The 11,845-nt window shown below is 35.5% G+C and overlaps 1 protein-coding gene across 5 annotated transcripts in view; it reads left to right on the plus strand.

The window, feature by feature from the left end:
- COMMD10 (COMM domain containing 10) overlaps positions 1-11,845 on the plus strand; it is a 176,730-nt gene that overhangs the window by 49,629 nt on the left and 115,256 nt on the right. Inside the window, exon 6 of one of the 5 annotated variants that reach the window (XM_028493149.1) lies at positions 800-832. The exons of the other annotated variants lie outside the window; for them this stretch is intronic. Coding sequence (XP_028348950.1) covers positions 800-817 — 18 coding nt within the window. The 3' untranslated portion in view covers positions 818-832. Of the gene's footprint in view, positions 1-799; positions 833-11,845 lie in introns of those variants that run through there. 5 annotated transcript variants of the gene reach the window in all.

The following is an 11,845-nucleotide window of genomic DNA, read 5'->3' on the forward strand; positions in this document are numbered from 1 at the left end:
GTTCATTAGGAACATTTCCTATTTTCAATTTTTCTGCCAACAACAGTATTTCTAAACTTCCCTCCAAAATAAAACAAGGAACCCCTTTCTTGCAGCTTCCAATCACATTTCAGTACTTTTAAACCCTTACCAACAACCCCTTCTGGTCCTTTTAGGCTTCCACTAACACTATCCTCAGTGCCCTTTAGGCTTTAACCTGATTCCAATGCCAATGGCAGCTAAATCTAAGAGCATCCTAAGGCAGAAGTGCATGACATTTTTATGACCTAGGCTCATAAGTCATATAGCATAATTTCTGTTGTCCTGTATTGGTTGAAGCAATCATAAAGGTCTGCAAGCTTCAGGGGGGAGGGATATTGACCACCCTTCTCTATGAGAGAAGTGTTAAGGTCATATTGAAAGAGGGGCCCATGGGATAAAAGATACTGTGTCTATATTTGGACAATTAAATCTACCACAGATTTCAACATTTTAGCTTGTATTTTAAAATTGCATTTTGTCTAATTTGTAATGCTCTTTCAAAATATAATGCTACCAACCCTGTAGCCCATTTCACAATTACAGATTTATGGGAATATCTAAGGTTTTATTTATAACAGTCTTCTAGTATATCCAATACTGACATCAGCCAACTGGTACATTCTTTAATTTAATTTAAAAATTAAAAATTAAACTTAAAGTTATTAGCTAGTGATTAAAGCTGATTTTTTTTTCTTGTTTAATAAGTTTAGATTTTTAAAGAAAAGTATTTTCTTAACTGAATCAATCTGTAACCCTCTTTTATACTTTGTGTTAACAGATTTCAGAAATGGTGTAGCAGTAGAATATGAACTGGACAAATACAAGTTATGATGTATGATTTTTCAGCATTTTTTTTACAGTGGTGCCTTTTTCTTTAAGAGAAGGTTCTAAGTGTAGCATATTATTATTTTGTGTTATACATGTCTCTTCTCACCTAAGTCAAGCTGATCGTCAGCTGCGATACATACTGAAGACTTGAGGGAGGGTTCTCTCATCTCTTGTGGCTTCTCTCATCTCTGGTCTTTCCCTGGCAGAAAAAGTTTAGGACTTTGCTTTCAGCTCTAATGGGGCTAGGAGGCAACTCTACTCAAACGTTTCTCATCACAGTAAAATTTCACAAGGAACTTCTGAAGAAGAAGTAGATAAATGATGGTGGAATATTTTATCAGGACTTTTTGAATCGCTATTGAGCACACATGTTAAAAAACTATTATTGAGGGACTTCCCTGGTGTTGCAGTGGTTAAGAATCCGCCTGCAAATGCAGGGGACACGGGTTCGAGCCCTGGTCTGGGAAGATCCCACATGCCGTGGAGCAACTAAGCCCGTGTGCCACATACTGAGCCTGTGCTCTAGAGCCCGCGAGCCACAACTACTGAGCCCACGTGTCACAACTACTGAAGCCCACGCGCCTAGAGCCCATGCTCTGCAACGAGAAGCCACCGCAATGAAGAGTAGCCCCCGCTCGATGCAACTAGAGAAAGCCTGCGTACAGCAACGAAGACCCAATGCAGCCAAAAATTTAAAAAAATTTAAAAAAAAACAAAACTATTATTGAAAGTGAATGGTGCTCCTGATGAGAGACGATGACAGTTCATCTCATAATACAGTACCTGCTAGATTTTATTGAATCGTTAAGCAAACACAGGGAATCCTCTTTTCTCCTTTAGTCTTAAACAGGCTGACAGAATAAATCAGTGTTGCTTTGATTACATGAATTGAATAAAATCTCAGCAGAGTATATCATTTAAACAAAATAGTTCTGTCTAAAGTGCTTTTGAACCTGGACATGTTCCTAGTTCTTTGGCTGCCACAGTCCTGTGGTCTCACTGATGCACATCTTTTATACATGTTAAATTTTGTATGTACAGAAAAGTGCATAAAACACAAATGTACAGTTAATCACAAAGCTGACATCTGTGTAACTACTACACAGATCAAGATATAAAATATTGCCAGCCTGCCAGAACTCTCCTTGGCCTCTTCTAAATAGTTTCTCCTTCTTTTCCCTCTCATGTAGTCTACCTTCTATGATAATATTTTCTTTTTGTTTTTATATTTTTACCCCTTAATCACACATCTCTAAACACCACAGTTTAGTTTTAACTGTTTTTACTTTATTTAAAAGGAATTATATTATTTTCTTGTGTTGCTTGCTTCAAAATTATGTTTTTGATCTTCACTTTTGTTGCATATAGATATAGTTTATTTTCATTGCTGTATAACATATTATTATATGAAAGAACACATTTTATTCAGTATAGTTTTTAAAAATTTATATTCATATTCATTACAATGTTGATAGGCATTTGGGTTATTTCCAGTTTTTAGCTATTATGAGTATTACTGCTTTGGACATTCTGGTACATGCCTCTTGTTACATATGATCATCCATTTCTGTTGGGTATCTGCCTGGGAGTAGAATTGCTGGGTGTTATTATATGCGAAAAGTCAAACATAACTGTTATTGAGACACACTTTTTCTAGACTTATTTTGGGTGTGTCAGACTTCTGTAAGACAACTCCTTTAAGACCATAGAAGGCCTTTTATTTAGCTGAGGGGGTCTTGTAGGCCCCTTCATTATTCTTTTAGAGACATTAATGAGGGGGTTTTGCATCTTGATTTGGTCTACAGTCCCAGACTATACATTTGGAGAATGTTTTGCCAGCTGAGAGACTGGAGATGAGAAGCAGTTGTGTTTTCCAACCCAACAAGTCCTGGCCCCTCTTTATTCCTTCTAAATTTTGCTTGTAAACTGATCACTTTTTTCTTTAGCTCATCTCTTTTTTGCCCTGTTACCTTAGTCGTGCACAGCTGGGAACAACCAGCTGCCTTAACATTTGCCTGGAAATCTCAGACAAATCTAAATGTTTATTAAGTAACTTTTTCATCTTCTGAGTACTATAGAGAACACAATTTTGCCACATATTTTGTTACTACATGCACAAATTCCCATTTTTTCAGTGTCCAGTGAAAATTTTCTTACCCTTTTCCAGCTTTTGCTAAGAGTTTGCTCACCATTTTTCAAGCCGTAGGCCACTGTTTGGTTCCAAAACCAATATTACATATTTTATTTTTTAAATCGTGTCAGTACCTCGCTTCTGATACAATCAGTTAGCTATTGCGGTAGAAGGAACCCCTCCAAAACTCAATGGTTTAAAACAGTAACCATTTATTATTGATCATGGGTCTGTGTGTGGGCAAGGTAGTTCGCTGGCTGGGCTTGGCTGGTCTCAGCTGGGCTTGCTCATGTGTCAGCAGTTTGCTGGGGCCACACTAGTTTAGGATGGCTCTAGTCACTGTGGCGACTCAGGTAGCTGGGCTTCACGTCTTCCATCATTTGGCAAGTTAACCTGGGCTTGCTCACTTGCTTCAGAGGCAGCATGAAACGCAAGACACAAGGCTTCTTGAGGCCTAGGTGCCGAACTGGCACACGGTTGTTTTCAACATATTCTGTTGGCCAGAGTAAGTCACACATACCGGCCAAATCCAAGGAGTAGGGAAATAGATTCTAATTACGGATGAGAGACACTGCAGAGTCACATTTCAGAGGTAATGTCTATATAGTAAAGGGTGGAGAATTGAAGTTATTTTTACAGTCTTCTAAAGTATATATATGTTTAATTTTGAAGTAGTTGTACAGTTTACACTCACACCAACAGTGTATTAAAGTTGTATTTGTTCTGCATTGTTATCAGAACTTAGTAATGAATCGTTTTAGTTTTAGCTATTTTGGTGAGCGTCCAGTGGTATTTTATTGTGGTTTCAATATTTATTTTCTTAAATTTCTAATAAGATGGCTTTCCTTTTTTCCCCTTTTATTGGCTATTTGAATATCTCCTTTTGTTAAGGAGGAGGGGAGAAGTGCCTCCAAAAGCGAGTTTACTTCTGGGCTGCTCCTGATCCTCAACTGTAAATCATTACTTTGTTGTTAGCTATCCAGTGCCTTCAAGCACATGTTTTTCAGTTTTTGCTTTTAATTATTTCTTGGTAAGTTTTTCTAGTTAATCCTTAGTGGGAGAGTTGGTCTTAGGCTCCCATTTCTGGAAGTAGAATAATTCATTGCTATTTCTTTGTAGTTTTGACTTTCATGAATCTGAGAGATGTGGGGATGCACATCTAAAGATTTAAGGGTTCATGTACATTATGGAAAGACCTTTGTAAATGAAATATCATTTGCCTTGCAAACATGATTTTTTTTTTCTGAGGTCTGACTAATCTGTTAGCAAACAATTTTGTTGTGTTTGACGTGTAACAGGTGCTAACATCTTTTACAGTCTTGTCACAGGGAATAGGGGGTCTAGGTCACCATGTTCATTAATTAAGTCCAGGAAATTTTATTTCTCCTGTGGCTAATCATTTATGTTTGACGTGAATCTGTCATTTGTGCCTCTGGTTTCCCTGCTTCTGCCTTTGTTCTGTGTAGCTTATTTTTCACATGGCAGTCATAATTTTTAGATGTAATTCAGATTATGTTATTTCTCTGCTCACTATACTCTAAGGGCTTCCCTTATTTATTTATTTATTTATTTATTTATTTTTATTGGCTGCGTTGGGTCTTTGTTGCTGTGCGCGGGCTTTCTCTAGTTGCGGTGAGCAGGGGCTACTCTTCGTTGCGGTGCGTGGGCTTCTCATTGTGGTGGCTTCTCTTGTTGCGGAGCACGGACTCTAGGCGCGCAGGCTTCAGTAGTTGTGGCACACGGGCTCTGTAGTTGTGGTTCATAGGCTCTAGAGCGCAGGCTCAGGAGTTGCGGCACATGGGCTTAGTTGCTCTGTGGCACGTGGGATCTTCCCGGACCAGGACTTGAACCCGTGTCCCCTGCATTGGCAGGCGATTCTTAACCACTGCACCACCGGGGAAGCCCTAAGGGCTTCCCTTTTAACTAAAAGTAAGACTCAAAGGCCTTAGCATAGCCTGTAAGATCCTACTGGATATAACCCCATGCTGACTGTTTAATTAACTTTATCTGATACCTTTTCTCCTCTGTTCTCTCTGCCCTATCCATAGAAGTTGCCTTGTTTTTCCTGGAACACTTCACGGCCTTTGCAGTTTCTATTTCCTCTTCTAGAATGCTTCTGCCCTTGATATCCACATAGATTGGTATTTCCCCTCTGTTAGTTTTTTGTTCAGATATCTTTTCAGAGAGAAGACTTCCCTGAACACTTTACAAATAATTGTAGCATCTCTCCTGTCACTCTTTATCCCCCTTAACTTACCTTGTTTTTCTTCATATAACTGTCATTTCCTAACATTATTTATTAATATGTTTATTTACAGTTCCCCTGTCCTAGAAAGTAAACTCCATGAGAGCAGAAACATGCCTAAAACAATGCCTGGCACACAGTAGACCTTCAATTATTATATTTTTAATGAATGAATATGTGGCTACTGCAGTATTTTTATTTCACACTTACAGACTGTTCTAAATTGATGAGCTAAATAACTAAGTTGAACAGCAGTAAAACATAGAAACTTATACCAGCAGATAAGACTGAGACCTTTGTTGACATAGTAGAAGAGCAGCTTTGAGCCCTGCCTGAGCACATCTGGCCATGGTGATAATGTTAAAGATCTTTCTTCAGGCAGTGGCAGTGTTGACAGGGCATTGTCCTTCTGATTTTATAAACCAATAAACCCCAAATTAGGAATAGATTATAGAGGGAAAATATTTTTTCTGCATCTTAAATCTTTACAAGGATTTGAAAACAATATAATTATTTTAATTAAGCATTTATTGCTTAAGAGAGCTTGTTGTATAAATAAATATTTAATAAAATATGTCTAATGGGAAATAGAAAAATTCAAATTTGGCATTTTAACAAATCCACCATTTTAACTGTTAGTAAATGGATTTGGGAATGGACTCATATAAAAGGTTTAATAAATTTAATATTCAGTGATTTCAACTGTGATTTCAAAGACATTGGGGGATAGTTTTCTAACTGTGTGCCTATACCTTACTTCCTTTGTCCTTGCACCAACAGCAAATCTCAGAATGAGGTGTGGGATATAAGTTTTATTTTTATCAGTTACACAAGTATTTTTTGTGTTCTTTGTTAGATACATCTCTTTGAGTATCACTGGTTTAAGACTGTAATCATTGCTGGGTTAGGGACAAATCTCTATCACAGGGACAACAGTTGCATATTTACTGAATGTTTAGTATGTGCCATTGCTTAAAATATATTATCTAATTTGCTTTTTACAGTAACTCTATGAAATAGATACCATTTATTATCTCCATTCTATAAAGAAGAAACTGAGCAAGATCATATAGCTAGTAAGTAACTGAGCTGAGATTTGAGCACAGGTCTCTCTGACTCCAATTTAATAAAGCATTCAGTGAATAACTCTCCTGATTTAGAGACGAAATTATTTCAGCTCTTGATTTTCTATTTAAAATGGAAAAAAAAAGTCAGAAATGAGGATATGACGTGGAAAATATATTGATGCTAAGCAACTATTTATATCAATTTCACTTGTTGAAGAAAATCAAGAATCAAATTTTGCATTAGAATAATAAAACTTGAAGATTCTGATCAAATTATAGTCCTTATATTTTGGGCAAATACAATTGTATATTTCTGCTAACAAAATGTGTACTCGTTTTTTACTGAAGTGTAGTTGATTTACAGTATTATTTTAGTTTCAGGTGTTCAGCATAGTGATTCAGTATTTTTGCAGATTATACTCCATTACAGGTTATTACAAGATACTGGTTATAATTCCCTGTGCTATACAGTATATCCTTGTTGCTTATCTGTTATATATATTGAAGTTTGTATCAGTTAACCCCAAACCCCAAATTCGTCCCTCCCTACTCCCCTCTCCCCGTTGGTAACCACAAGTTTGTTTTCTGTGTCTGTGAGTCTGTTTTGCATATACATTCATCTGTATTATTTTTAGATTCCAAATATAAGTGATATCATACAGTATTTGTTTTTCTCTGTCTGACTTATTCACTGAGCATAATATTCTGTAGGTCTCTCCAGGTTTCTGCAAATGGCAGTATGTCATTCTTTTTTATGGCTGAGTAATATTCCTAAAATCTGTATTCTTAATAAAGTATGAACATTTATTCAAAACCTGTTATGTCCCAAGCTCTGTGATACATGCTGAATGGATAAAAATGGGTATTAAGGTTCCTCTTCTGGACAGACTCACAATGATATGATAAAGACTTGGAAACAATGCAGTTAATTGGGAAATATGTTAAACACCTAAAATGGTGCCTGACATACTAGAAGCTTATAAATAGTGATGAAGTATGGACGTTTATTCACATTGCAGTGTGAATATGCAATGTATGGTATTGATTTTATGTAGATTCATAGGAAAGTGTCCACAGTGGAGTACATATTTGATTTAGGCCTTAAAAAGTGAGTGAAAAAAGGAATGGATAATCTGAGTAAAGGGAAGAGTATACACAATGACTAAATTCAGTAAGATTAAAACCTAAATATATTGCCCACAAAGACACTTCATTTACCTCCCTTGTAGCTTTAAAAAAAAAAAACAAAACCAGAAGGCGTTTCATTTACTGTATGAGTAGATTGTTCCAATAATATTGTATTATGACAGGGAGTCATTGACAAAATCAGGAATATTTATTTTTATTTTTTATTTTATCTTTGAGCAATGTAGATACATAACCTAACTGTACCATATAAAGTACAGTAGATCAATCAGGATACTATTTAATCCTTAGAGAGGATTGCCAAATATGTTGGCCTAAAAGAGTTATTTCATAAAACTTTGAACTTTATTGCCAAGTGATCATTTAGAAGCTTCAGGTGTCTAGTGAGTATGCTCCATTCTTAAGACTTTTAGGACAATTCAGGATGGAATAGTGATGGAGCAGGGACCTAATGTTATGCCTGATACATTAGATGCTCATAAATGGTAATGAGTTGTAGAGGTCAGTTCCAAGTGCCATTGGACAGCAAATAGCAAGTTGTTTTCTGTCTGTCTGCTTCCCATCCTAGACTCTTGAACCCATCCTCTGCCTAGTAAGTAGATGAAATTAGAAATAGAGATATGGAAGAGACTATAGTATTTAGGTTATATGTGTCTCAGAATTGTTATGACTTTTCCTGTTGGTCGCTCTTGGAAGACAAACTATGAATTTTTTAAAATGTAGATTTATTATGAAATTTTAGCTCAGATTCACACTTACTAATGTTTTACACTTTTTCTGGCATTGAACTAATAAATTCATTGTAATTGACCCTAAAATAGTAACTTAGGATCCTAATATCAGATCCTGCATCAGAAACATGAGAAAGACAAGGTCCTTGCTCTTTTTAATTAAGTGTGATAGATAAGGCTGGAAAGACAGGAAAGCAACTGAAGACGGATGAGTCTCTTAGGTGTGAGGTAATAGATCTATATTCTTTAACCACTCTTTTGATTGCTTCCATATAGATTTTGTTTGAAGGAAAAGCCTAAAGAAGGACTGCTATCTGTGAAAATACATAATAATACTGGAAATGTTGATCTGTTGATACCAGAAGCTTCCTTAACTTATTTTTAAGCTTCTGAAGTTGTCTTTGTCCTCAGAGCCTCAGCATATATATAAAACTTTGAGAAAGCCCATGGCTTTAGTCAAGGAAATATGCATTCTTTTCACCTTTCTACTAAAATTAGTAGGAGTAAATAGAGTGTTTTAGGTTCTATATTCTACTTCTCTCTTATGGGAAACAGCGTGCTTCAGTGCATTTGTTCTCATTTGCAGCTTGGAGGACCTGTTCTGTGGTGAAAATATCTGTCTTTCTTTGATATTGAGATTGTCTTTCTTTTGATATTGTCTTTCCTTTCTTTTTTTTTAATGTTAATATCCTTTTGTTTTATAAAATAATGCTGATGGTAGATAGTAGGGCTTAAAAAATATATAATTTCTTAGAAAGTAAAATGTTGCCAGCCACATGAGGACCACCAATTGTGTGTGGGTGTGTGCGTGAGTGTTGTTCCGGTTTGTAAAATCTAAAAGTCTGGAAAGTACTGACTTAATGGAAAGATCATAGGCTTTGGATTCAGCAAACTGGTTTAAATTTTTTCTCTGCTATCGTTATCTTCTTTATCTCTAAAATGGGATGTGAATACTTATCTCTTACGGTTGTTGTGAGGATTCACTGAGATAATGTAAGTGTAAATGTAGTGCCATGAGTATAATAGGAGCTGAATTAATTTAGTTTCTTCTCTTCTTTCTTAAGTGGTTGGGGATAGAGGGGATCTCAGGTAAAGTTACCATTTAAATTGAATATAAATCCAAGAGGAAGAAATGAAGAAAGGAAAGGGCCTTGGCAATCCACAGTTTGAGCCTCTTAGTAAAGGGATATGACATAGTGCCTTGTACATATTTGGAATTTAATAAATATTTATTGATTTTAAATTATTTGAAAATGTTGGACAAGGGAGTTAATAAAATGTTTGAGTCATAAAACAAAGAAAAATAAATCAAGTTTAGAGAAAAATTGAAAGATTAAAAATTTTATTGTTGTAGTAAAGTGAATCAGGCAATGAACAAAATACTGGTGAAGAATCCACCATTTTTACATTACACATTTTAATAAAGTGTTAAAAGTATTAAAAATTTTTCCAACCTTATTATACTTATAACAATAATTTATAATAATTCAAAAATGTGTTCTTTTTTGTTTTAAAGTGTTTTCACACATTGTGCCGTCGATGTTTCTATGTATGTACTATGCATATTAATATTTTATTAAGTTTAATAGATGAGAGAAAACTGAAGGTAAGATGGTTAAGTGACTAGCATAGTTAGTCATGGTTAGTAAGTGATACTCAGACCAGATCTTAAGATAGCTAGTATAATTGTCTTTTATTTTTGTTGCTGTTATTATGACAAAGACAACTTTATGAGGACCCAGTGATTTTAAGTATTTTATTTTCTGTTTTACCTTCTATGAAACATTTTAATCCTTATTCTTATAAATTCAGAATTTAATAAAAAGGATGTTTTCCCCAGGGTCACATTAATGACCTTACAACTCTGAAGCAGAATATATGTAATCACTGAACGCCCTTGCTTTTGCTGAATTACATTGACAACAGTTGATGCCATGGCAGTTGGATAAAATCAGCCAAAGAAAATATTTCTTGGTGTAGATACTTGGAATAGATGATCTAGATACCTTTTCCACGTTTATGAGCAACTATGTTTTTTGGGTTTAAATATTTAGAAAACCTTTTCAAATTGCTTTAAACACCTGGAAATTTCTGTGTAAAATAATTTACCTGGACCAAACATATGCAAACCAGCTCTCATTTAGTGACATCTATATACATACACACACACAAACATATATATATATATATATATATATATATATATATATGGTGTCAACTGTGTCATATATAAGATATATATGTATCTTACATACATATAGTGTATATATGTTTAACATTTTAATTGAGCATGAGCTGTAACCTTTGGTAGCTGTTGTCTCTATAATTAGATACCCATATAGGCTGTGATCTAACCCAGTAGCTTTTGATAAATTTCTTTGCTATAAGAAAGAATATATTGGTTGGAGGCGGAGGGTAACCATGCCCCAGCCCAGCTGGATGGATTATGTATATTCATCATTCTCCATAATTGAACTTGGTTAATTTAGAACTAATTTTGGTTAAAGACTTTATGGATAACACAGCAGTTTAATGAGCAGCAAAAATGTGCACCTTGATGTCTGAAAGGACAGTTGGTAATATTTCTTGTCAAATCTGTGAGACTAAGTTAAGAAGCATAAGTCTTTTGGAAGAGATACCGGTACATGTCCCAATCAGTGTTTAATTATCACAGAGAGGACACCTTATAGGATCTAATTTGGAGCAGTAATTTTGGAACTATTTTAGATGCAGCACCTTTTATCCCGGTAGTCATTCAGCTTCCCCCCACCCCTTCCTCTCTCGCTCTCTCTCTCTCTGTCTGTCTCTTTCTCTCTCTCTCTCTCTCTATCTCTCTGTCTCTGTGTGTGTGTGTGTGTGTGTGTGTGTGTGTGTGTGTGTGTGTGTAAATGTTTGACAAAAATTGAGCAACTCTTGTTGGACTGAGGGAGCCAGGCAGAGTTAGTAATTTTGGCCTGTTCATTCTCCCACCTCCCCACCCCCCCACCCCCCCACCCCCGCCCACCCTTAATTCCTAGAAATCTCTATACCACCCTTAGGGCTCCTTACCACTTCTTTAGAGGTTCAAATAAGAAAAGAGGACTCTTTTGACTTAAAGAATAAGCTGTAGGGAAAAAATAATTACCTTAGTGAGAAATTTTTAAATAATACAGCAGTTAACTAGATACATACAAATGCTTTTAATGTCAAAAGATAAAACATATCTGTTAGTACCTCTTATCTAGATCTGCTTAAATCTTTTAAAAGTACCTTCCTAAGGAGCCTCATAGCACAGGGAGATCAGCTCTGTGCTTTGTGACCACCTAGAGGGGTGGGATAGGGAGGGTGGGAGGGAGGGAGATGCAAGAGGGAAGAGATATGGGGACATATGTATATGTATAACTGATTCACTTTGTTGTAAAGCAGAGACTAACACACCATTGTAAAGCAATTATACTCCAATAAAAATGTTAAAAAAAAAAAGTATCTTCCTAAAGTTTATTTTTTAAATGTTGGCTTTTTCTTCTTGAAAGCATCTTGTAATTAAAAAAAAAAAAAATCCTCAAATCAGTGTGAGAAGTTCTTGATTATTTTGTGAATAATTTATAGTTTATGGTTGGATTTATTTTGTGGCATTACATTCTTGAATTACTCAGATTACTTTCACCAAATAGTGCTATTTTACTTTTTTATTTTT

Source organism: Physeter macrocephalus, chromosome 8, assembly GCF_002837175.3.
Source record: "Physeter macrocephalus isolate SW-GA chromosome 8, ASM283717v5, whole genome shotgun sequence".
Classification (NCBI taxonomy): domain Eukaryota; kingdom Metazoa; phylum Chordata; class Mammalia; order Artiodactyla; family Physeteridae; genus Physeter; species Physeter macrocephalus.